Source organism: Erithacus rubecula, assembly GCF_903797595.1.
Source record: "Erithacus rubecula genome assembly, chromosome: 8".
In the NCBI taxonomy this organism is placed as follows: domain Eukaryota; kingdom Metazoa; phylum Chordata; class Aves; order Passeriformes; family Muscicapidae; genus Erithacus; species Erithacus rubecula.
In genome coordinates, this window is record NC_136659.1 from 27,205,497 (window position 1) to 27,233,250 (window position 27,754).

At 40.0% G+C, this 27,754-nt stretch overlaps 1 protein-coding gene and 1 long non-coding RNA gene across 2 annotated transcripts; one reads left to right on the top strand and one right to left on the bottom strand.

Moving 5' to 3' along the window:
- The first annotated feature begins 86 nt into the window (after positions 1–86).
- Positions 87–14,033, top strand: LOC306804595. Its single transcript, XR_013774942.1, has 3 exons — positions 87–247; positions 418–476; positions 12,202–14,033. It is a non-coding gene; the product is annotated as an uncharacterized lncRNA (long non-coding RNA).
- Positions 9,734–27,258, bottom strand: HACD2 (3-hydroxyacyl-CoA dehydratase 2). Its single transcript, XM_079311388.1, has 7 exons — positions 27,075–27,258; positions 20,692–20,809; positions 20,371–20,389; positions 17,621–17,709; positions 11,636–11,757; positions 10,793–10,971; positions 9,734–10,101 (listed from the first exon to the last, which is right to left on the bottom strand). Exons 1-7 carry the CDS (start codon positions 27,203–27,205, stop codon positions 10,019–10,021), a joined length of 741 nt encoding a protein of 246 aa, XP_079167514.1. The 5' UTR covers positions 27,206–27,258; the 3' UTR covers positions 9,734–10,018.
- Positions 27,259–27,754: the final 496 nt, after the last annotated feature.

The window sequence follows — 27,754 nt, forward strand, 5'->3', positions numbered from 1 at the left end:
CCGCCGCCCCGCCAATGCGCGCGCCCGGGGCGGGGCGCCTTAACCCCTTGGGCGCCGCCGGCACCGGCACCGAGCGCAGCGCCGGCTCCGTGCGCTGCCCCAGGGCTCCCGCCTCCTGCTCCGCACGGCACCGGCGGCCCGACTGGTGAACAGAGGAAAATCAACCCCCAGAAACCCCTCCCGCAACATCAGCACCTGGTAAAGGACCTACCTTAGCACAGAAATTAAGGGTAAAATACACACGCGGGTAGGTTTACCTTGTTTTTTCAACCACTTAAGCTACAGCCGTCACCTTCACCCGACAGCGCTGTCACACCGTTTTATGGCATATTCCCTAGCCTGGGAGCGAGGCATGACGACACCACAGCAGTTCCCAGCAAGTTTTAATCTCCAGACTCTTCCACAATGTTCTTTCAGGTGAAACACTCTTTCTGCAGATGCAAGTGAGCTAATTAATGATTTACAGTGTTTTGAAGGTAAGCATCATATCTATTAAGAATAATACTATTGCTTGATGTTCTGCATCATGTTTTATTAAAAACAAACTGTCAAATCAGATAACTGCTTTGCTTAAGTTACTGAAACTGTTAATTGTCTAGATGCTTGTTCAAACATTGAAAATCCCTGCTCACAAGTAGTCCTTAGCAGTAGTAGTGCTGAAGCTGTGGTTATCAAGGGACAGATAAGCAACGTTTGTAGAGAGGTAATATTGCTGGACACAGTTGGGAAAAAGAAGCCAAACCAGATAACTTTCCAAACAGAAGCCCTTCACGTGTCCTTTACACGTGCAAGTAACTCCACAAACTACAGCAATTTAGGTCTTTGTGCATTTCCATGGTTTGTAAAACCATACGCTGAATTTTCAGCAGCTTCTTCCACAGAACACCTTTTACTTACCAGTTAAAGCTTTTCACTAAAACAACACACACAACTATTTCAGTGGGGCTCAGTTACATGGCACTTTCCTGACAGATGCTACAGTTGGCTTTCCACGAGGAGAATTTTTTATATGTAAGTATCACTGCCCTTCAGATGGAATTTATCATTTCTTGTGATATTATACAACGCTGTCACTATCCATACACTACTTTTGTTCTACTCGAGTAGAACAACACTCAAGAATTGTGTGGTTGGTTACTCTGGCTGCACAGTCCCTGAACCCAAGGGATTAAGACAGTGAAACAATTCTTCAGTGAGTTTAAACTGGGACATGTCTTTTTGTTTTGTACACAAAGTCCCATTTTGGAGTTCTTCTGTCAAAGCCAGCAGTAAAAGATCTCACTTTTCCACACTAAAATCAAGTAAAAGGAGAAAGGTGATCTACGAAACAAATGGGTGACCCTAAAATTAATTCCACTTCACAGAAAATTACAATGAAGGCATGTATAAGAACCAAGCACGTTCAACATCCACATCTTGTTACATTTAGTTCTGGATATCAACAAAGCATTGCTCGGGTAACAGACCAAGTAATTTCAAGCTTTTTATGTTTCACCATGGGGACTAAATGAGGTCTCACCACTTAGCTTTGCATCATGATAGCCTGAATCCGAGGCAGGACTCCAGTCACTGCAAGCTATAGCCCCTTCTCCAGAAAGTTTAGATACAGAGGGACCAGGAAAATGGTAGTTTCAATTCTAGAATATCTTTTCACGATGTAATTTTGCTTGACATACAGTTTTGCTTTTCTGTAATGTCCTAAGATTTGATGCTTAATCAATCTGGAGGCACTTTAGAAAAAAATCAGCCAGAGGGGAAAAAAGTTTTGTCCTTGCTACAGGGGAAAACAAGTCTTCAACCAAAAGTTTGTAACTTTAGAAACAAGTAGGTAAATGGAAGGTGTTGAGTTTAAAGAGAGGTAAAGGAGCATTTGGATAAGATTCTGCAGAATATCTGTAACTTGTGAAAACAACAAGGATGTTAAGAAGCTAAAAAGTATCTTGGAAGCTAAGAGTAGCACCAACTAAATGGGTACTTCACACAGTGAGGACATATAGGGCTATGACAAAGATGTAAAATTCCACATAGATAGTAAATATCTTTAATGTGCACTTCTAGCTGATGATGCCACTGGATCACACAGAACAGTAGTAGAACAAAGGCAACAAGCAGGATATTTTAATATTAAGTATACAGACCATAATACAGACAGCTTATCTAAAGCTTTCCTTCTAGTTTCCTCAAGCCCTGGCTCTCGTTTCTAATTCAGGAACCTCATTACAAACGGCAACAAACGGTTTGTCTCACCCAAAAAGGTTTTGCACAAAAGCAAAACACTGAATATCCTGGGTGGATGTAAAGTCATTTAAAAATGCCTAGCAGTTATTATAGCACTTATTACAAGAATATTCAGGCAATCATTCTTTGTTAATGAATTATACATACATAGAAGTTGCCTTTTTCTTTCACAACTTAGCCCAGCCATTTTCTGAAGGATGAATGTAAAATTAAGGAGCTTCTGTATCTCAGTCCCAACATGGCTGTGTACAAATTATGACCGTAATCAATACAAGTGTGCTTTGCATAGAAGTCCATATAAAATTAAAATATTTAAAGGCTAATGTTGCACATTCCAGTCTAGCCTAGCCTTCACATATTCTACCTGCCCCATCATAAAAGCTATTTTTTTTTTTTTAATTCTTTGTGGGTGGGTGGAGCAGTTGGGCAAAATTCCATTCAGTACCTTCAATCATATCTTCATAAAATACTGGATTAAAATTGAACCATGCCTCTTTTTCAAAACGAATTTATCTGGTTAAAATAATACCTAAATGGACATAAACACATGGAAGATTGAGAGAATACTTGCACAAAATCATTCAAATGATGTCACCTCATCAAGAACCTTCAGGAAGCTATGAGGGAGTCAACAGGGAGCTACTGTGGCAGATCTAAACTTCAACATATAAGTTCACATAAATTCTGTTTTCACATGTAGTCTCATAATTTGTATAAACACATTATTTACTTTATTATCATTACAATAGGTGCAATAGACAAACATTAGCATTCTTTCTTTCCATTATTTACTTTGAACAGAGAATACCAACTACATAGTGACCACAGAACATCTGTGTCACATTTCACCCTTCATGCACTACAAGATTCATGGAAGCATTAGATCCAGAATGTTAGAATATCCAAAACAGCCCTCTGAAACCAAGAGATAATCACACAGTCCAGCTTGGAGCCATGAAATACTCAAATGCTGTTAGAAATTCTCTTGCTCCACACCACCCTTCTCCCAATAATCTGATGATTCAAAATGAATAGAACCAAAAGTGAGAAAATAGTGAAAACACAAAACCACAGTGACTTAAAAAATAAACAAAAAGCCCAACCCAAAACAATGTGACTCATTACTGACTTCTGGGGTTTTTTTGGGATACACAAGAAGCCTAAGCAAGACAAGGTGTTTATTGAATCATATTTATCAGGTTTTTTTTCACAGCAGCACCCATATTTTACCCCAAACGTAGAAATAAAATATCCTGCATGCCCATGCTATTTAGTCCAAGCAAAGCTGGGGCACAGATCTGCATGTGCACATTTGCAGTATAGGAGGATTACATCATGAAATTCATTATAATTCATGGGGTCATTCCAGGGATTTCACATAATCCTGACATTAAGAAAAAAGCAGCCAAGTATTCCAGTTCTTGACACAGAATGTGAAGACAGCAGCTCATTTGTTAATTCTAGCACAGATTTACCTGCTCACCTTTGGATAATAGCAAAGCAATGAACAGGACTGAAATGTCTGTACTGAATGGACTCCCGGAGGCAGTAATTTTTGTATTTTTTTCTATGTTGTATTAGTTTACATCTTTCTTTCAGCAGTTTATTTCTTCAAATTCTGCTATGCTTAGGCCTCATCTGCAGCTATGCATCACCAGGACCCTGAAGCACAGCAGCCCATGAATGCCTGCATCTGCCCCTTGTCTGAACACACCTGTAAGCCCAGAGCAGGTTTCCACACATTGTCTGACTTGACAACACCTTTCCAAGAATAATTCAGCATTTTGAGATCGAGCAGTTTCCTTCTGCTGAAGGGCTTTAACAGTATCAATTGTATCACTAAGTAACTACTTATTAAGTAACAGTATCCAGTCTTAGTAAGTAAACTAACCAGTAATGTCTGACTTTCCATTTCACATCCATTTTCTTGCTGATGCAAGACAGCTTTTTCCACTGTTCCAGTTTGTAACAAAGTGCTTTGTTTAGTTAATTTAAATTGTGCCAAAAAGCTGGGTAAGGAAACTCATTTGATACTCTTAAACCAGCAACTTTCCCAGTAGTTTCTGCACAGGAACAGAGGACTAAAACAAAACACCTAAATCAGTGCATCCAGTTCCTTATAGTCTTGTAATAAACACCTGGAGGAAAATAAAACAACCTTCATGTCATCAGCATACTAGACTAAACATTGCAGCATCTCCATTAAGTGCTGCTCTTTTGTCTTAATAAACAAACAAAAAATTCCTCCCAAAACCAACCACCACCACCCTTGCCCTAAAGAACAACTACTACTGGATTCCAAAGGGAACAGGAAGCAAGTTTCGCATTTCATCAATGCCCAGATATTCTTTGGGAACACAGTGGTAGAGCTCTGTAACCTCCAGTACTCTTCCCTTCCATCTCATCATTTTATTGACAGTCATTATGTAGAGAAGACTGGCACTCAATATCTTTTCTTCTCCAGTAAGAGGATGCATTTTACCCAAGGAAACCTTTAAATGGCAAACTGATTTCATAAAAGCCATCTAGTGTCAGGCTGATTGGAGGGTCCTCCACTTCCTATGTATTCTCCACAGTTGAAAAGAACAAAGTGCTGATCTTTACATTGCCATCAATTTAAAACTAATTTTAAAGAAGATACCTGAAATGCCTGTATCCTTTTATATAATCTTCAGATTATTTCTGTAGAGTGAGACTCATCCACTGTCCTGCTCAAGAGGCTGAAAGTAATTACACAGGAGCTATGACTCTGCAAGTTCAGGTCTTCAAACAATAAATGTCAGTACTGAAGTTTTTCATGTACACTTGTTACAAGTGGTAATAATTCACAGAAGACTGTTCAGACTGTCTGTAACAGGAGTCAAAAACACAGAACAAAATGCAATTCACTGTTTACTATTCAGCTCAATAAGCCTCTGCAAAAACTTCCACCAAAGAATTTCCCAGTAATAACATCCTCATGTAGTACCAGGTAATGTAAAATTTCTATGTACAAATTGCACAGAATAAATTGAATAGAGAGAGGCAGCTGTGACAGTTTGTGCAAGTATAACTAGACACAGAAATGTTTCTAAATATTGTGAAATATTATTTCATAGTGGAAGACTGAAATAATATGCATCTACTTAAACCATTCAAAAAATTAAGATACAATACTGATAGTAACTCCTCTTTCCTTAATATTGGCACATTACCAATGTCAACACATCAAAGAGAAAAACAAACCTCTGACAACACTAATGCCCAAGCTAACTAGAAAGGACTTGAGGATCTTTCACATCTGTAAAGGAAATTATTATTCTGAAAATTAGTGATCAACAGTATTAAAGGAATTATAAATGTTTCATCCACATTTGAAATTGTAGCTACTTCAAAGGCAGCCTTCAGAAACCATCTAAGAAGCTTTATTATTTGTCTTATTACTCTAAGTCTTCTGACAAGTGTGGAAGAGCATTTGTTTGGGAGACAGGGAGCAGAATTTAAAAGCCACTTCATATTGAAACAAATTCCAGGCAGTTAGGTGGCTTGAATCAATCACTCCCAACTCTAGAAATGCTCAGTTCACATCACAGGAAATTGAATCACACAGACATTCACACCTTTTTATTTTATATTCAGCAGTCCAGCACAGATCCATCCTCTAGTCTTATGTCAAGAACTGCCAATGCTTTAAGATGAGCCTTACACATTATTGTGACATTATCTTGCTGACAACTACAGAATCCTTTATGCTTTTCAGACTTTTTACTGTTACCCTAGGGAACTAAAACTGTTTCCACACACAGTTTTCAAAATGCAGAGAGGAAACACAAATAGCCAGTGATAGTTACTGTAAGGCACAAACAGAGCTCAGCACCTCTCCACAGCACAGCATTTCTGAGATTTTAATTACACAGCAGTGCTAAGCCACAGCATCATGCATAGGACATGTGCTGATGCTGGGCATGACAACACCATTTCATCCTGTCTTCAGTCAACAAAAAAATCACTGTAGTTATGCAATCTTATGACAAGCATATGCCTAGAATAATAGCACTCACTCTGCAGCTACCACTCAGTTCCTACTAGAGGATTATAACTCGTTATTTATGAGCATTAATGCCATCTAGATGCAGTGTTTAAATCTCTCAGGAAGTGTTAAAAATGCTAAAAATGTTGCCGTGGTAGCAGACATATTATATTTAGTAAATGAACTCTGAAGTATTCTGTTGCATTAGTTAAGCATTCCACTATACTTATAATACTCAGTTTTGTTTTTGAAGGAAACCATCAGCATCCAGAGTATAGATAACAGCAGGAGAACAAAAAGCTCACTCATTGAGGATCCTTCAGGAAGTTGTGAGTCTTGACATAATCAGTTAAGGTATTGTTATAAGCACTTATTTTGAATGTGGAAAGAAGAACATTAATAACAGTATGAAGTTTATTTCTTTTGTCTGAGCTCCAGAGTTACATATGCTAAAAGAACTTGTTAAAAGGTACACATTGTATACAAATGAATAAAAATACAGCCCCAACTCACATTTGTAAAGTATCTCTTTTCTTCCTTGAACAGCAACAATACAACACATTTTGTTCAGAATTATTTTATTTGGATTAGTATCACTGACCAGTAGACCAAATCCAGGCAGAGAGCACAGAATCAATTTCACAAGGCAACAACATGGACTAGTATTTTAGCATACAAACCATTTCACTGCATTATCAAGTTGAAGTATCTTTCAACCATGCATAAAAAAATCTATGCTTAGCCTTTCCGAGCTCCAGGTAATACCAGATTCCTAAATATACAAAAAATACATTTAACTTATAATAATCTTAGTGAATTAGACTTATAAAATTACAATTTTATTCTTCACAACATAGAAAAAAATACAAAAATGACTGTATATAGTTTCCACCCAAGTTTCACTGACATATACATCAAAATATATCATTTGATGTATACTCATGAAAATTTTAAGCTGAAAGATAGGTTTTAAAATGAACTGCAGATCGGTCTACACAAATGCCAACCTTCATAATGATAAGAAAAAAACCCTCTGATAAAAAACATCACATTGTGAAAAATTACAATTTATCTGCACTGTAACCTGCATTCTTACTGTAATGTACAAATCTGAACATTTCTACAATTCCAGTTCCAGTGGTAAACTACACATTGATGCAAACCTTGGTCTTTTGGAGGATAGTGACTAACTCAGAGCTGGCAGGGTAGAACATAAAGTGCTGTCAACTGAACAGTGCACACAACAGAGTACCAAAGCAGGGGAGGCCTGCTGGTTTGGATATGCTGATAGAGAACATGCAAGCCAAGTAAACAGTCTGTGGGGAAAACAAACCCCTCTGCATCTGTGACACAGCACCAATCAAAGCTTCTATCAGAGAGTTCACACAAACCACTTTACAATTACAGTGACAGAGCAGGGGAAGCTTCTTCTTTTATGTGGAGGAGAAACCCCACATGTATCAGCAAAATCAGTATTAGGGGACAACCCAAACAGTTTTAGGACATCACACTGCAGTTCTCTCTCAAGATCACCTTCCAGTGATTTCCACAGAAGATTATCTTGAAAAAGCACTTCAAGATGAAGCCCTATATTTTTGTACATAGTAACTCCATGTTCAGACTTCAGAATATAATTTATAAATCAACTTTGCTGGTTAAGAATTCTTACTCTAAAAGCAACGTCATTTTCTTTTGAAAGGAAAAGTAACTCCATTTTCTTTTAAAAGGCTGTAGTTTATTTGGATTTGTATAATAAATTGATATTTTCAATTAAAGTAAATATTCCATAATAAAGCCTATTCAGCAAAGGTGTTGGTTGTAGAAACTTTCTCCCTGCTGGCAGCTTGCTCTGCTTTTCCAGGGTGCCAGTGCTATCTGCTGTAGATCTGTACTGTATCTTTCTCATCAACAGAGTCAGAAGTTTGTTTCATGCAGTATTGCACAGCCATTTTTTATCTCCAAATTGGACCAATGAATTTGAAACCAAATCTTTTATTTGGGCACAGAAATCAAATTAAGGGAAGTTCAAGAGCTGAGCATTGACAATATCCAGTGACCTAAGTACATCAAGAAATCACATCTTTTAAATGACATCCTTCAGAAATACTGACATTAACTTCTTTAGTAGCAAGTATAAGCAAAAGGAGATGTTTTGTTCAGAGGTGGAAGTTCACACTTTCAAACAGTAAGTTCAGAATAATATAACATTTCTCAGATCACTACAACAAAGCACATAACCTAATACAGAAACAAATTGTTGCATCTTTGAATCCAAAACCATTTTGAGGTTGTATTTGGCCACAGTAATAGAATCACAGAATTGTTTGGGTTGGAAAAGACCTCTAAGATTGAGTCCAACCATTATCCTAACACTGCAAAATCCCAGTAAACCACGTCCCTAAGCACCACATCTTCAGTTCTTTTAAACAGGGATGTGACTCTATCACTTCACTGGGCAGCTTGTTCCAATGCTTGACAATCCTTTCCATGAAGAATTTTTTCCTAATATCCCATCTAGACCTTCCTTGGCACAACACAAGGCAGTATCCTCTGGTCCTATTGCTTGTAACTTGGGAGAAAAGACCAATGCCCAACTTGCTACAACCTCCTGTGTTTTTTAATCCAGTCAATAATTGGCTCTAAAATGTTGAAAATAGAAACAAAAATTATTGTCTCTTGTCCTCTCTCTGCTTATAATAGTCCTGCTTGTGTTGAACAGGAAGGACTCTTTATAGTGATGGAGCCAAAGAAAATTACTGAAAAATGCCAATTTTTTTTTGTTTTCTTTTGTTTTGTTTATAGCTCTGACAAGCATAAACCTAGATAATTGTAAATCCAGCTCTTCCCAACTGCTAGAACTGCCTGTGTCCTCAGTACATCCTGGGTATGTTTAGGGAGAGCTGGGACGTGTCAAACACAACTGAGACAGTGATTAGAGATGACAATTTATAGTAAAAAAGGGACAACTGCACCTGTTTCTGGGTGACCTATCTCCTTATATTGTTTAGATTCATTACTGATACCACTAGAAGTATTACAGTTAGTTTGTTTTTTTTAATATTAAAAAGGTATTCAGGGATGCAGTACTTGGGGTAGACTTAGTGTTTCAGATAAGAATTACAACCTCTGAGTTAATGTTAGCATTTGAGTGATCAGTTTAAGACCTTCAGAGAACACACTCTGGGGTCAGACACCGTACTGTTTAAATTCCTAAAGAACCACATTCCCCTAATTTTCTGTAATTGGTTTCTTGTTCTTTTTCCCATCACCTTTTAGATATACAACCTACCTTTCTAAATTTAAATACTTTGCCCAGATTACATTCTCCAGTGAAGTCTCTGACATTATCCTGAAGTATTCCAGAGCATATTGTTTTCTTTCACAGCAATACATACAGTTTCTGGCATGCAGTCAAGCACTTAAAAAAAGAGGTATCAGTAATATAATCCAAATTCAGGCATTTAGTGGGTACAACTTCATCACTCATAGTGCAACCTTCAGGCATTTAATAATAAAAGAAAACCATTTAGCACATCATTTAAGGAAAAGGTTAACTGCCAAGCCATATAAAGTTTTCTGAAGCATTACAAGCTGAAAATTATTTCAATGTTTGACATCCTGGAATTTCACTGAAATCAGATTTATTGGTTATTCTTGCTAAATTACTGGTCTTTTACCTCTGACTTATCTTGGTATACTCTTTACAAATGTGCTGGGTATTGAAAAACTGCAGCATTTTGATGTTTGAAAAGTTCTGAAAAAGAGCTGGAATTACTCTGACTTCTTATGTTCTTCAGTGTGGGAGAGTACCTTTCGTCTCTGATGCAGCATATGGAAATACAGCTGAGGGAAGACTGAGGAGAAAACAGACTCAAGTCAATGAAGTGAAAAGAGGCCAGCAAGATGCACAGTCACACGGTCAAGGTCACCAATTCTCTAATAGAGGATGTGCTTGCTTACCCACTTGGTTAAGTTATCTATTGCCTTTTATACTCTAAAAATATGAACTGATATTGTTCTTAGGTTTCAGGTACTATTAAAATTTTTGGTACAGCAATCATATTTTTAATTAAATGCAAAATGCCTCATTTAACTCTAAATGTAGAAGCAGATGACAGAAGTTGCCTTAATTGCATGCACACAATACAAAGAAAACAGAGTGCAGGGCAGAAAAAGTCCTTCAAGAGAAATTTCCAGAATTGATTTTTTTTTGTAATTCTAGTGTCACTTTTTCAGACTCCAAGGCATTTTATACACATCAGTGCCTCTTTCATCTCTCTCTAGCCAGAGCTTTTTCTCTTCTTATTTCTAAGACTATGGTAACAGTATATTTGCAGAACAACAAAGTAGGGGATGGAAAACATACATATACAAACAGCAAAAGCTGAAATTTCCATGAGACACTAAACCTTTGTGAACCATGCAAAAATAAAACAAGGTCATCAGCGGGTTAAATTGGTTACTTCTATGTATGTTAATCCCACAATTGTTTGCTTTCCCCAGTACAACTGTTAATACTATGAAACCTAACAAACTCATACTTACTTGGAATGTAAGAGATCATGACCAGGATCAGGAATGTATAGTAGTCAAATGAGAAATTGTACTTGTTAGGTAAACTAATGGAATACAAGCCAGACTGCCTGACGAAGGGTAATGCAGCATATATTGTGAGTAATTCACCTGAGACTCCCATAGGATACAACACTATAAACAGAGTGTACCTAGAATGAAACATACACAGAAAGAATTAGAAGTTATGACAAACTCAGATAAAATATTTGTTAAATTATATTACAGATATTCAAATCTTGAATTCTCCACTCAGCAGTTATTTTTCTTTGATCTTATTTGATTAGAGCACAGCAAGGTATGAACATTGCTGCAAGATAAATATTCAAATCAGCAATCGTTTGGAAATATTTAAAGATTTTATCTGAGAATCTAAAAACTACCTTTAAAACTATTCCCCACACAAACACTTTATTATTTTGATTTCTCAACTCTTTCGTAGAGGTCATTTTACTACTTAAAACAGGGGCAAATATAGTTGATGTTAATGAGCTTAAATATTATTTCAAGGACAACCACTGGATTCAAGAATTACTGCTAAATATCACTTTACTTAGTGTTATCCCTTGCTGTTAAATAGCATTTTCTGACAAACAATTATTTTGTAAATGGAACTGAGTTCAGACAAACTACTCTTTCAGCTGGCAATGCAATAGATTTTTGTAACCTGAAAATCTGCTGGAAAGAAGCTAGGCAGTCACGTTCACAAACAGGGCAATTACCTGAAGGCAGAATGCAATTTGTTGCACTGCAACAAAGATAAATATCCCTGTCAGATCAGTGCTTTGAGGCTGTAATTTTTACTGTGCTACCTACCTGGCCCATTTGATGAGGTAAGGGAGATGGTTTAACAAGCTAAACGTGTAAAAAGAGTAACGGATTATCTCGGTGATTGTCCAGGCCACTACAAACAAGAGGACACTGTCTTCAGTTTGTACCTGTGAGAACAGAAAAAAGGCTTCATATGAACTTGAGCATTACCAGTTACTCACCAGACCCAAGAAAACCTCACAGAAATCAATTCCTGTGGGTTGCTTTACTGCATCAATTTAGAGAACAGACTCCAAGAATGAGCTAAAAAGCAACATTAGTAATAACAGCAAAAACCCCTTTTTATCGTGCTCTGTATTTTTTTAGTTGCTCAAGAATAGCTCTGCTTTATGATAGAGTAACTTAAGCTCTCATATGCTGTGCAAGGTAAATTGCTGAGGGTAGTTCTTAACTCTTCCCATTCCTATAGAGTACCAGCTTCTATTTCAGTCCTATGACATCTCCTAGTGCAGAAAGAATGGTCTAACACTCAATAACCAGTTTACACTTAATATTCTGATACTATTCATTGTACTTCTGAGGAGAAGCACTGGTTTCCTTTCTTTGGTCAGAAACTGGGATCTACTTTTGAGCAGCAGCAAAACAGCTAACACCAGATCTCAGACTGAGAGGAGAGAACGATGCTCAGATTGTGTCACCTCAGGCAAGCTTGACGGGTACCTGATTCACTGTTCCTTGCTCCATTTTCTGCTTATTGTAACTAGCATAGTTCCTCTAATGCTACTTTCAAGGCAGTATCATGTTTCACTACTTTACACCTCTTGGAGCTTTTATGTCAGTCACACATCAGTGAACCAGATGTAGTTCCCTCCACATTTCAACCCTGAGATCAGCTCAGCTGATCTGAGCATGATGCTGATAATGCCACGGTTGTGGGTTTGATCCCTGGATGGGCCATTCATTTAGGAGCTGGACTCAAGTGATCCTTGTGGGTCCCTTTAAGCTCAAAATATTCTGTAATAAATTGCCTCTATCTGTGATATTTCTAAGGTCAATCCTCAAAAGCATGTACCTTAAAATGAAGAGTTACATTTATTAGATTATGGAGCACCATTATGAAGATCAAGTTCCAGATGGATCAAGCACACGTGGGGTCACATACCCACCATACAAACTCTTGAGGGAGCAGACATGATTTTTATGCAGCCTTCTCCCTCTCTCCCCTCTTCAACAGAATTCCCAGCTGTATGAGCATTTTGAGCCCAAATTCACTGCTGGACCATGGGAACAAAAACAGCTCAACAACAGGGGCCCATAGTTTCTATTTTCCTCCAACTCTTGAAAAAAGGGAAAAGGAAGTCAAGAGATGTAGGTGGTGCACTCCATTCATCTTAGAGAAAGTACAAACCAATAGAAAAAAAAAGGAACAAGAATATATATATGTGTATATATATATATGGACAATCAGAAACTTTTTAACAGGAGGTGATCATATATTTTTGGGTAAAAAAAGAGGATTTTTTTAAATGGGAATTACCCAGAAAAAGCTTTGTTACAGATTGCAAAACCCAGAAAAATTTATACTGTAATCTTGAGCTATCTTGGAATGCAGAGCTGTTGGTAATCTGCATTGTGCTGTAAATCCATGTTCTGCTGCATGTAACATTTTAGGTCACTTTCACTGCATTTTGCAGCAAAAGCACATTATTCTTTTTCCACATCCTGATAATTTGTTTATATATTAATCTCCCTTACATCATCATAAAAGAGCAAAATCCAAAAAGTACTTGAAGATTTTTCAGAGAAGAGACCAAATCTATTTTTACACATTGCTGCAGGATCCTAATCCTGTTTGAGGTCTGCTTTATAAGCAAGACTTAGTTCTCAACACAAAAAAGTGAACAGCTCTTCCCAGATGCTGCTGTTCCAAAGGAGGAATGTGCTTGACAAGCACTCCAGAGCCGCATCTTCTGGTCAAACTGGGAGTAGCAGCTTAGTGATGAGTTCACCTAAACCTGTGAGTCACAGGCTTCAACGTGCTTTAAATCCCACTTCTTTCCCTAGCTATGGAAATCAGTAAAGTCAAAACCTCAAAGTTTGTAGCTTGAAGTAGCATCCAAGGATATGAGCAAGGACAAGAAAATGGGATGTAACCAGTGAATCATACACATGGAAGTAGAAAATTTCAGCAGTTACAGTCTAGTTCTATCACATCCCTAACACTGCCTTCAGGGTCAGGTCTCTCCCCTCTCCTTTGTATTACAAGTTATTAAAACAGTTCACACCATTAGGAATCACACATCCTTGTTAGGCCACTTCAAGAATCACTGATAGTGCCTTCATAGCTTGTGTCCCTATTTAAGGAAGAAAGAAGACTGGAAACTGGTGGTTTGCATTATGAAGTCTGTTTCTTACACACTCACAGAGCTGTCACAGTCTGTCACTATCAAGAACACTTCTTTGATGACTGTCAGTTTTTCAGCACTTCAGATAAAGATAACTGAGAACTGGGAACTAGTTCACAAAACAATTTATTAGGGGTCTTATTCTTTTAGTCACTGCTAATGCTGCATTTGCATAATTTCTCCTTCAGGCTGAAGATAGGGCAAATACACAGCAGACCTTTAATAAACCCCAAAGGCCAGTGCTCCCTGAGAATTCAATTCTTCTTCCACTACTTCTTTTCATGCCAGTCTTCCAAGGAAGTCTTAGACACAAGTCAAAACACATTTTACACTTTATTTACACCTTATTTGTCCAACTCTCTTAACAGGGGTCAATCAAACAATAGGTGTAATTTTTTTGCATGTGTTCCAAGCCAGCATACCATCAAGGAGGGCGCTGAATATATTTTAGGTTTTCTGTGAATAGCAGAAAATGTTTGCTAAAATATGAAAGAAACCACTGCCTTTTAAGATGCAAAGATGAGAACAGGGAGTTGACAAAATAAAGCCTGAGAGGTTTTTAATGTTCTTAAGATTGGAAAGGGAAATTTCTCCACGTTAAGAGTAACAGTTTGACAAATTTGCAGAAAATTTCAGCCAAACACATAATTAAGCAATCCAATGCAGAAGAGCAAAACCAGCAGCACTATGCAAGTGTAATGATGGAAAATATTAAAACAGCATGTCTCTCTCCAAAGAGCTGGTTCTCTGGTACAGTAATTAAAAAATAAAACATAAAATTAAGGGGGGAAAATAGAAGGAAGCTTCACAGTAGGCACAAAGGGCCTGACAGATTATTGTGTTGTATGGTATTGCTTTAATTTTTTATTGATATAAAGATATATCTATATAGATATATAGATATGAATCAGGTTTTTCAACTAAGCTTTTTAGAGTTATGACCCTTCCAGCATGGACTTTGTACTGCAACTTTGTCCTAAATATCTTAAGATATTCTTCCCTCTTTTAAGTATGCTTACTACTGTTTGAAGATAGTCCAAATTACCAGCTTTATATTCTGTATATGTTGTTTTCACAGCATTCCCTTGCCTGTGTGTTCTACAAAAGTTCCTCTAAATATATATTACACTTATTTGCAACTCATCTGTAACTGAACCCAATGGGATAAGCAATAAATGCCTGCTGACTCCATATCTCAATTACCCATAGGAACTGGCTGCAGAATTATGTATCTGAATGGAATTCCATGAAGGCCTTCCACGATGTCATCAGATGATGTCATTGCTCACACAAATTCAAGAAGACATCTTTTGAACTGAAGGGCACTTTCAGTTCTCCTATGCCTACATCCTCTCAGCCCTTCATGCCAGGCTGCTCATTCTCCACCCTCCTTTGCAGGGGAAACAGTAAAATTGACTGAAATGGTTCCTTTCTGACATAATGGCCAGCACTGATGACATGCCAGGCCCCCCTCCACAATACCAACAACTGCTCCCACACTGCAGGTAAGGAGAATCTCAGTGTGCAGTGCTTTAACATTTGCCATGCTTCAACATTTACTGTGAACAACTTCTTATTGAGTTTAATACATCAGCACTGAAATCAACAAAAAGCACAAACATGTTAGTAGCAAGAAGCATGCTTCAAATCACATCACATTTCTAAAAGTGTATCCTGACAGAAGGAGGGATGCAATACACATTTCTTCTTTTAGCTGTGAAAACAGTCTGGAAAAGCAAGATACTGAACAAGCCTCACTCAAAAAGTTAAAGAAGAAAACTGCATTTTATTTTACAAGAACCTCATCATGCAACTGCATTGCTTACAAGTTCCATAAAGCTGTGTGAGAATTTAATCCTGGCCTTCACCATGGAGCTCACTTGTGCAGACAGCCCTTTAGAGAAAGTAGAACACTTGTGACACTTGCAATACATCTGCCCAGGTGAGCCTGCAGGCTCCCTGGTTGGGGGAAGGGAAGGGATCAGAATACAGCCTCTTATTTATTTGCTCTAAGTCACGGGTCAGAAATTCATCAAAGGGTTCCTCATGCCTCACCATTCTTATACCACTTTCCAAAACATTAAAAAGGTAACACATAACACAGTCTCTTGCAAGACTAACCGAAAGACCACGCAAATGTAGGGAAAAAAAATCTGGAATGTTGTTGAAAGAATCCTTGTTAAAAGTCAAATATTTGGCTAAACTCATTGCTCCCATTTTGGTGATTTTCTCTGGTGAGAATGTGGGCATAAGCTTCAAAAAAACCTAAAACACAGTTACAGGCTTTTCTCTGATGTCTAACAGACAACACATGGAATAGTTCTAATCCATACAATTTAACCTTTAATATTTGGGTTACTTCAAAACCAGGAGACAATTCATAAAAGCAGATTATCACTGTTTTTTATGAAGCACCAGATATCCTGATATCATATAGGTAACAAGCAAACCTCCAAGAGTATTTATTTTAAAGTATTTTATACATATTTATAGAATCTAATGTCTTGAGATTATGGCTTTATATTTTTTTGTTCAAAACCTCGTACTTATTTCTGGTGAATTAACTAGAAAACAGGTTTTATGGTCATTGAGAAAAATAACATTTCTCCACTTCAAGCAGCATGAAACTAAACATTCACATGACCAAGCATCACAATACCAGAAAGGACTGTTAATTGCTAGGAACTACAGTGACTCATGTTACTCTACATAGGCCTGGATGGTCTCTGGTAACAGGTTTGGAGGAAGGAAGAGAAAGCAGCTTCCCTCAAGACTTTGTCTTAAAGAAATTGTCTTATTACATTCTCCATGTCAAATCACAAATAATCTTATGCATAAAGTGACTGTCACTAACTTCAGGCACACATGCTGACACTGGTATCAAGACTAATTTCCTTCTTTAATGAGAAGAAAACCAGTGAGATTAGCTGGCTAAAGATGCAACATACTGGGGCTACTACAAAGATTCACCATAAACTGTCTAAAGCATGTCTAGATTTTAAAACAGCTGTCAGGAATAATCTTCAAAATACATGTTTTCCAAAAGATTCTAAAGAGATCTGCATAAAGTACAGCACTATTTGGTGTGACTAGCAGTGAGAAAAAACACAGCCCCCAAAAATTACCTATATTTGAATATAAGAAAATTGAATGAAGGACAGAGGAAAGATTATCCTGGAGAGTGACAATGGAGATCATGGAAGCATTGCTGTGCACAAATAATTGAGGGGAGTTTCAGATGCCACAGGAAGTGAATTGCATATGCAGGAAGGCAATGAGATTTTGTTTTTAATTATGGCACTAATGAGATATATACTAGAAGGCTGTACCAAATTCTGTGTTCTGTATTTCACACTGGAATCTGTTTTACTGTCAATAAGGACTGCAGAATCTATCCAGGGGCTACATGTCTTACATGGAGAGAATCAGACCTTGCTCCATTTGACTGTCAGCAAAAGATGACATCAGATCTATTTTTATTTCTTTTGATCCACAGAAATTCATATGAACAATTTCCCATGATGGGAAACAAACAGAAGACATTTTAAGGACTATAAGACAGCAATCAACACTTGCTTTTCAGCATGGATCAAGACTTTTTCTATCAATTTGTAGCTTGACTTACCTCTTTTACACTATGTGTTACTGCCCACGTCAGGAAAACCCTTGACATCACTTGGAAAGCAGTCAGAACAACAGAAGAGGGAACAATGCCTGGAGGATATTTTACAATTAGTAAATACCAGTGGATAACAGGGTGGAAAATAAAACACAGCTAAACCAAAGTCCAGTTATTTGAAATTTCTGGAAGGAAAGCATTCAATTTTTTCAAATTTGAAAATATGAAGTCAGTGTGTTCAGTGTGTTCATACAGCATAACACAGTACAATCCCCTGACAAGCTTTTCTGCATCAAAATGCAAACAAATGTAATTGATCATGTTGCAATCATAGCACATTCCCCAATACACAGAACAGCTCAATAAGATAATTTCATTCAAATTAGCTTCTGGGATACATTCTTTCAAATAAATCCCATTTGATTAAAACAGCCAAGATACTCTTCATTACGGTGATTTAAAAAGTAAAAATAATATATGTTTTACACTGTATATCCCAAAAAAAACAGCCATCAAAAATTGTAAGTGATTTTCAGAAACACTAATCTAGCCCATATTTTGATAGATGCAAAGTTTATAATACCTTCCTGGAAATACAACTAAAAAAAACACTCTCCCAAACCAGCCAATTAACCAAAAAAGCCAAGCCCACAACAAACAAACCCCAGAGAACAGCTGATGCACTGGCAGGTACAGAAGCAACTGGAAGATTTTCTCAAGGAAGCAGGTATCACTGGTTTTTCCAGCAAGTTCTGAGGTACCAACTGACCTGCCAGTAAAATGACCCTACACAGCCAGGTCTGACAGAGCAGTAATAGTTTTAGACTGCAAAATTACACAAAATTTCTAAACTTTGCATCACAAAGTTTTATTTTCTTGCAATAGCTAAATAATAAAGAGCAGGGGTAGCTCCTAAGATACAGTAAAAAGTGTTTGTAAAGCTAATGCAAACCACAAGCAACACAAGCCTCAGAAAGATGTAAAGACTAAAGAGGAAAATGAAATAGAAACAAAGAACAAGAAAGGTCAAAAGCAAGTTTCAGTTGAATTATTTTTACTGAAGTGTTTGGCTTTTCTGAGAGGAAAAAGGAAAATCCTACAGACATAGTTCTCTTCAGTTTTATCATGTTGTCTTGGTCTCTGGGCTACGTTACCTCCTTTCCAGGTAAAGATTTAAAAAATGCAGAGCTCTGCCATATGTCAAAGTCCTGTTCTCAACCATGCTTCACAAAGACACTCCCCTATCAATCTGTGTAGTTTGAAGGACTTGCCTCACAGATGCTAAGCTAACATTTCAGATTCTACTGAAAAGATGTGGAGAGAAAAGTTATGCTGATACACACAGCCATCTGTCACACATAAGCTCTTCCATTAACAGAGAATTACAGCTCTAGTTAGAGCAATTAGTTCAGCAGGGGCAAAGGAATCTGCAAATTTCCTGTTTCTCCTTGCATAGAAACTTTTGCTAGAGTCAGTAGGACTCTAGAGGCAGCAGACAGCAGCAGGGCATCCAGCTGTGCAAAACCCCCTCACTTTATTTAGCTGACAAACACTTCCATTAACAGAAAAAAATACAATCCACAGCCAGTTATAAGAAAACCAGTCTTTTGCAAATAAGCTTTGTTCGGGAAAGCAAAAAGATAGAATAATAATGGCATAAAATGCTGCCACTTTCCCCTAATGGCTCTCTCTGATATTAAATTGTGCTACTAAGGAAAACATGGACTAAATGGATCTGCACCTCAAACCAACTGAGCCAGAATGATTAACTTTGCACACAGCCAGGCTGGATAATCATCTTATTTGTTGTTCTGCATCAGCCTGGAAGGTGAAAGACACGACTCTCTTCTGCTACTCACTGATTTGATGGACACAGACACCCAAGTGGGAGGAAATGACAATCAAATTATCTTTTTACATTCTTAGATTTAGTACTAGGAAACACTGGTGTCTGCACACCAGTTTAGGTTTAGAAAATAGCAGAGCATTATGGGTTTAGGATGGTGAAACCAGCATTTTATCTGAAAGGTTTTCTCTCCAATGTTTGAAGATTTCACTTCTCCTTCTTGCCACTTGTTAAATAACATGTGCCAGTTTTAAAGTCTTAATATTAATTTTTGACAATCTTTAAAAGAAGTATGCTGTATTCTGGTAAAAATTCGCGATTGAGATTTAGTAAAATCAGGCAGTGTTGGAAGGACAGCCTTGGCAGCACAGGCAAATAGATAATACACACAGTTTTCATTTCTTGGGATGACCTGTGCACAGTTTATGAACTGCTTTTTATGATATTTTCAAAGTAACTGGATGATTCATGGAGTCAGAACTACTTCATCAACAACAGAACCAGACTGCCCTCTGCTGACACATTCCTAGCACCAGTTCTGCCTACAGCTCACTTGGTTATTAAAACATCCTACAGAACTCACTGTGAACCTGCAATCCAACAGTTTGTGGCTGTCTGGACAATGATGAAAAACAGCAAGTTTGTAGCTGCAGCTTTAGGAACCTCAATGTCCTCTTACTCTTTAAATAGTGGCTAGTGGACATTCAGACAGGGCCTGAAGCACAGTTTTACCTCTTTCATGACTTCTCAAATTAGGGAGTAAATAACTGGAATGTATTTCAAACAAAAAATAAGTACTGATGCAAGAATTAAATTTGGCAAGTCACAGACTATAACCTTTTTCTTGCTAATATATTGCTAAAAGTGCAGTCTTCTACAGAAATAATAAACTGAAAATTTGCAAGCTTACCAAGTGCACAGTGCAGAATCTAGAACAAACAAAAAAAAATTAAAATCACTAACGTTTCAAATTAAGCAATTCAGACACACATTTAGTTCTATTACAAGAGCTTAAGATTCAGTATTTGCATTTCAATGATTAATATTTAGCTCTGCTGCCCAAGCTAAATAACAGACAGTAAACTCCCTCACAACTTGCTAAAAGCAAAATTCAGCTTTTGTGTAAGAATTAAAGTAGAATTAAAGTAAATGTAAGAAATTAAAGTACATGTAAGAAATACAACACATTCATGCAAATATTAATAATGCCAGAGAACAGGACTACACCCACCTCAAGCAAAGCTCCAGTTTGGAAGAATTTCAGGGGCTTTTCTATTGAATAGTAAAGGCTGTGGTAGCTGCCCTTAGCCAGATATGCCCGAACTAGACCAACTGCAATAACGAGCCACCTGAAAGAGAAAAAAGGGAACATCAAGCAAAGAATAAATAAGATAAATCTTTAATCCCTCTTTCAATACTTGAGAAAGCAACAGGCAGAACTGTCCTGAAATACACTAACTCTGCAACACTGGAAATGTTAAACGCTTGCATCTTCTACAAATTTATCCAGGTGAAAGATGATGCATTTTTTATGCCTTTTTCAGCACCAACATGGTTATCAATATCTCTAAAATCTCTGTTTATTTTTCAGTAAGCTCTATTTAATTTAGTTATGGAACATATTCATGGCAGATTGGCATCACATTTTGTTTAGTTTCAGCAGAAAACCCATGACAGCTAGTCAGAGGCATCTTACCAACTTACAGCAGCATGACAAGATTCAGAAGGCATTGATTTTAACATTTCAGTTCAATGTAAACCCCTAAACTTTCAGAGAGGTCATCCAGCTTACTTGGTAGCATTATTATATGAGAAATAGTTACAGAAAGTAACTGCAAGGAACTGAGCTTGCCAAAGCCTTGAAGGAAGCATGGTTGTTCCCATCCCAGTTTTCATTTTTAACAACAAATATATCTGAGCCTATGTAAGTAGTGTCCATGTAACTGCAACTATATGTGAACAATGTGACCTGTTAACCCTGCTGATTTTCCCTTCAGGTAATTTAAACAAATCTAAAATTTTTTCATCCTGGCTGATGAAGCTTTCACTAATTACCACAGTTGTCCAGAGCTGCTGCTTGCCCCCAACATAAGAAATTCTTCAGTCAGGTTTATGCCAAGCCACAAACTGAAGGTGAGTGTCAATCCTGGTCATACATCCCATTTGAAAATAGCATTATAGTTAACTTTAGTTTCCAATTGCTTTAAGCAAACATGGAGAGAAGGAGTTGGTTGGTCAAGAAGAATCCTTAACAAGGGCTCCTAAACTTTTCACTGACAGGCTCATCCTGGCTGTCTTACACTCAACTACTCTGAATATCACCCAATTTTCCCTCCATCTCCCTCCAAACCCCTCATGTAAATCACCAAGTGTCTCTGCTAATAATTCACCTCAATGTGTAGACATGTAGCAAGCCCTCTGACCCCACTATAGTTTTTACCCTTTGGAAAAAAGTGTGCAGCTGTGTTTTTATAACAGGGATGATGAAGAAATTCCCTTTATTAATAGCATATTAGAGTCTTACAAGTACCACATTAGCTTGGATGTTGCAAAGTATCTGCACATATTATCTTAGATGTAATAATTGTTTGAGACACACAGTGAAGTTCAGATTTTTCAACAGTAAGTAACTCTGGTATCCAAGTTTGTGTTTGTAACAAAATCTGTTAGCAGAACTGAAAGAAAGCTAATTAATTTCTGCCTTAACTTCTGGAAGACCAAAGAAAAGCAGGGGGGAGTGAGGAAGATAAATGTGAAAGAGAAACAAGCCCTCCCTTTTTTCAGAATGATAAGTTATTTCAGTTAAAGCCATCTTGTGAAACCAAAGGCCAAACATTTGCCAAGTAATTGCTGTTTACAAAGAATAAATCAGATTCATTTCATAATTGGAGTTCAGTGTAGAATAAACCAATAAGCACTGCAGTATTAGTGATTCTCCCCTGCAACACCGTTTCTTTTTTAGAACAGGAAATCAGAGCAGGTTGACACAGTGCTCCTCTTATCTGTCAAGTTTCTCTGTTTTTCCTGATCTTCCATGTTTGTTGAGAAACAGCAGAATTGAGCAATTTCTCCAGTTGCACAAGATGCCAGTTCTTGGCTGTGCCTGCAAACCTCTCTCACCTGATCTGAGACTGGTAAATCCCACGGCTCCCAGAGGAGCTCCAGCCTTTTGCTCATTTCCACCCTCATGCCAGATCACTGCCTCCAGCAAGACTGTACTTTCCATTCCATTTACTATCCTTCAAAAAGCATTTGATACAGATCAGAGCATTAATCCATACAAAATTAAAAGCTGAACCTAGTTTGTGCTGAAGCTTTTAGTACCTCTGTCCTGCTTCTGTGATTCTTAAATAGTTCTTCACCCTCTAAGACTAGACAAAATGGAACAGGAGAAGGTGAAACCAAGGAAATCAGCTGAAATGGAACTTGGCAAGAAGTTTAGAAGGGCAGTAAAAGCACCACTCACTGTCTCATGAAAGCTCAGTTCTGTGACCTACACACTGAATTCTACCTGATAGCCCAGCTTGAGTTACATTTCATTAAATTACTGCTGCCCTGTCTGTAAACTCCAAAGTGGATTATTACCATTCTTTGATTAATCCAGAGTAAGAAAAATGAATACTGCACACAGAGAGTCCTTACTCTGGTCAGACTTGATAGACAAGCTTTGTGCTCAGGTCTTTAGGTTAACTCCCTTGACTGTCTCACAGGTCACAAAAAGGCATTTTCTTATGCCAAGTTTACTGAGGTTCTGTAACATTCATGCAAGAGAATACAGCAGAGCTGTGCAGTGAGTGCACCTGAAAGGGAGAAGTGTACTTGGACTCTCAACAACCACTCACCAAGACACGGACAATGAAACTCATAATCCGGAACACTCTTTGCTCAACACTGATTAACACAAACTCTTGCAAATTCAAAAGCTATTACATTACCATCGACCTTGTTGAGTGAAAGCCTTTTTAAATTCATTGTTTATACCACCAGCAGCTACTTATACCCAGAAGTACTAGTCAGTTACAGCACTTGACTAAAAATAAGAAACATAATCACCTTTTAAAGCAGCTTATCCAACATTTACATTCAGCTCTAACAGCATGCCCTCTCTCCCCACACACCACTGTTCAGTGATTTTGGTCAAACATAGTTTTAGGAAAAATATTTTCTATGCTGCATCTATGCCTCCAGAATGAGCTTCCCATGCTCAGGTCAGGCACGACTACACAGCTTCACACTGTGATGGGAAAAGAGTGCTTGAACACAAGAGAAGCAAGATGCAGAGCTTTCTGCAGCTTAATGCTCTGAATCATGGGCAATAAAACCTGAGCAAGTACAGCTGAGAACCAACTGCAGTACTGGCTAATCCCTGTTGTACCATGTTGGTCCCATTTCTGAAAAAAAATAACACTTAAAACATGAATGGTCAGTGCATGCAGCTCCAGTCAGGGATCCACAGGTACACGTGCTTTTTCTACTGTTTTGCCCTTGTAAAAAAACAACTCTATGGTTTTTTATGTAGGAATCCACACACTACGTGCACTACAGCATAAAACTATAAATAAGATCTATTATTTTTGGAGTAAGTTGTGTTTTCTTTAGCTAAATCAAGATAATTGCAAAGTAAATAAAGTAGGTATGCTGAGATCTTTCAACTGTTACTTGATCCATTATAAATAAAGTAAATAGTTAAGGCAACTGTGGCTTTAAAACATTTACTTTAGTACCTATTTACTGCACAACAATGTTGTTGTGTGCTTCAGTTTGCAATCCTTTTGTAAACCAAACCAAACAAACCACTTCAAAAAAATCCCATGTGGTGTTAGAGCATCACTTCATCATCTGGGCACCTTGAACTTTTTATTTCTTTCACAATTCTCTTTCCAAGGCAGTGCAGTCAGAGAAACCAAGTCTGAGCACTCTGACTGACATGGGGTCAGTAAATAATCACTGCCACCAGCTGAGTATCAATGTATTAATGCTTTCATCTGAACAACTGAGCTTCTGTCAACCAACTCCAGAAAAACTACCTTTTTAAAAGGCTTACAATAATAAGAAACAAATTGGGCTTTTTTCCTAAGCTCAGCCTTGTATATTGTGGAATCTCAGCTGTGTGCAGGGGAAGAGCAAACGCCTCATCCATTTGAAGAGAAATTATCAGTGAGAGCCCTTGGTGACCTACCCAAAAAGCAAGAGACAACACAGAGATACAACCATGGCCACAGAACTCATACAGTAACTCCCCAAATTGCAGAAATCATCTAATCACAACCACATCCAGAAAAAAGCAGCTCGTGTTAGAGCACCACAAATCACATCCTGCTCAAGAGTGGAATTTTCTAAAAGGTTTGGTGGAAATCAAGAAAATGGGTAACACCGTGATCAAGATTTACATGACAACATAAAGCTAAATAAAGGTTTATGCTTTTTATTTCTGAGTTTTTTCTAACTTTTTTTAATTTGTTCTACTGAAGAAATAGAAATTTCCCATGCTCAGGAGCTTACATGCCATGACAAAAAGTTCATGACCACAAAGAAAACTTTCCATTTGTACCACAGCTTCTCTCAGGTTTTTTATATCTTTTATAAACACACATGAATTGCATATGAGCAGCAAAATAAGCAGAGAAATGCTCTCATTTTTTAGAAGAGTTCAGAGGTGAACTTATTAACATTGTGCAGGGACACCACAACAAAACTGAAAAGCCCTCCTGACTGCCTGCAATGTGTTATATTACACATGTAATTATTTTTGAAACAACAGATTACTTAAATCAAACTGATGGCTAATTATCCTTGTCCTCTGAGTGAAATACTGTGCCAATATCTACGGAGCCACAAACCTGCTCAGTAACATTTCAGAGGAACACAGCTGTTGGGTAATGGGTGTACCAAGCACCTCACAAGAACTGAGCTCTCCTCACTCCTCCACTTTTGATCCACTCAAGTGTAAATATCTTGTAAGCTGAAATAGCACCAGCTGCCACCAGCAAAGAGAAGAATCTTCATGCCCAACTGCCTTATTGAAGTGAATTGCATCTATATTAATTCTACACTAACCTCCCTCCAAAATGTGACACTGCTCTGTTTGCTCAAACCCTCACTCGCCAGGGTTTATCTGGCAGAAGTCGCACTCATTTGGGATCCATTTTAAAGGCTCTTTTCTCCTCCCACTCAAATAGCCTCAATCTTTCAAAAGATAGTTTTATTTTTATCTGTATTCCAATGAGACACTATAGCCACAATTAAGTCTAAAAAAAAAAAAAAAAAAAAAGAAAAAAAAAAAAAAAAAAAAAAAAAAAAAAAGAAACTCTTCCTTTTCTCAAGAGTCCCCAGCTGTCGCTATTTTAATTTCTGTACCTAAGAACAGACCTGAGCAAGCAGCAACTGGCCCCAGCCTGCATTGTGCCACAAAGGGCAAGGGCAGAGCACCCAGGAGCTCACATATCTCAAAAACATCTTCCAACCTCAAATTACAGAGCACCTGAAGGGTTTATGGAGAAATCTTGCAGGGCTCAAGACCTTTGCCTTTGACCACTGCAGTGGATAAATTCCCTGTATTTAGGGTTACCTCTCTAGCGAAAACTGCTGGAATCTACAGCACAGACACGGTGATGCAAAGAACCTACAGGCACCTGGATGTGAGAACTGCTGCAGAGCAAACTAAGGTGTCATCTCTAAAACAGGGCAGCTCGTGCTGCTGTGCAGAACTCTTTCAGGAGGGACACGTCAGGGAGGCCGGGCAGCGCTGAGGGGCACGGCGGGCCGGGGGCGCTGAGGGACACGGCGGGCCGGGGGCGCTGAGGGACACGGCGGGCCGGGGGCGCTGAGGGACACGGCGGGCCGGGGGCGCTGAGGGGCACGGCGGGCCGGGGGCGCTGAGGGGCACGGCGGGCCGGGGGCGCTGAGGGGCACGGCGGGCCGGGGGCGCTGAGGGGCACGGCGGGCCGGGGGCGCTGAGGGGCACGGCGGGCCGGGGGCGCTGAGGGACACGGCGGGCCGGGGGCGCTGAGGGACACGGCGGGCCGGGGGCGCTGAGGGACACGGCGGGCCGGGGGCGCTGAGGGACACGGCGGGCCGGGGGCGCTGAGGGACACGGCGGGCCGGGGGCGCTGAGGGACACGGCGGGCCGGGGGCGCTGAGGGGCACGGCGGGCCGGGGGCTCCGAGGGCCGCACAGGACCAGGCCCGGGACACCCAGCCGGGATTACGGCCACAGCGCACGGCGGAGAGCCGGGACCGCGGGACTAGAGGAGAGCATGGACGGGCAGGAGCCCCTCCCTCTCCAGCACGAGGAGCAGCGAGCGACGGGCCGGCTGCGCCTTCAGCCGTACCCAAGTGCGGGGCAGGGCCACGGACAGCACGGGGGGCACGGGGCACAGCCCCGCGTCCGGACCCGGCACCGCGTGGGCTCGGCACGGAGGGGCCGCGGGCACGGCGGGGGGCAGGCCGCTGCTCTGGGCCCGGGCCCGCTGCCTGCGCCGCGGGGCAGCCGCCTTGCCCTGCCCTGCCCGCCCCGCCGGACCCACCCGCGGCCGCAGCCCGGCCGAGCGCAGCCCCGCGCCCCGGCGGCGGCCCCGGCTGGGGAGCCCCGCCAGCGGCCCTGCCCGGTGCTTACCCCGCCGTCATCACCACATTGTAGATAACCAGGTAGCCCGTGGCCAGCGCGCCCGGGCCCTTCCTGCGCCGCGCCTGCTGCCCGCCGTAGCCGTTGTCCGCCCGGCTGCCGCCGCCGCCGGCCGCCGCCATCTCGCGGCTCCCGCGCCCCGCCCGCTGCCGGCGCTCGGCGGGCGCGGGGCGGGACTTCCCGCGGGCCGGGCCGGGCCGGGCCCGCTCCGCGCAGCCGCGCCGGGGCCGCGGGCTCGGCCCGGGAACAGGGAGCGCTGCCCGGGGACAGGGAGCGCTGCCCGGGGACAGCGGGGGCTGCCCGGGGACAGGGAGCGCTGCCCGGGGACAGCGGGGGCTGCCTGAGGGACAGGGAACGCTGCCCGGGGGACAGCGGGGGCTGCCTGAGGGACAGGGAACGCTGCCCGGGGACAGCGGGGGCTGCCCGGGGACAGGGAGCGCTGCCCGACCGGGGACCGGCGGCCTGCTCGCTCGCTTTTGAGGGCTGGGTCAAAACACCCCTCAGCAGCGAGAAATTTGTCTGCCGTGTCCTTAGAGACGTTAGTAGCGTTAACGCTAATGTAAGGTTATTTTTGGAGTATCTCGTAGGTTTTCATGACTTTTATAATATAGATCAGAGGAGAGAAGACTGAGAGGCGGTCTCCATTAATGCACGTAAATATCTCAAAGGGT

Bases quoted from the DNA above. Each gene is read 5' to 3' on its own strand.
- HACD2 (XM_079311388.1), bottom strand. From the start codon at position 27,205: ATGGCGGCGGCCGGCGGCGGCGGCAGCCGGGCGGACAACGGCTACGGC. The intron at 11,758-17,620 runs GTAAGTCAAGCT...CTGTTCTCACAG, and splicing joins TAACACATAGTGTAAAAGAG to GTACAAACTGAAGACAGTGT. The intron at 10,102-10,792 runs GTAAGTATGAGT...TTTTCTCCTCAG, and splicing joins CATGATCTCTTACATTCCAA to TCTTCCCTCAGCTGTATTTC.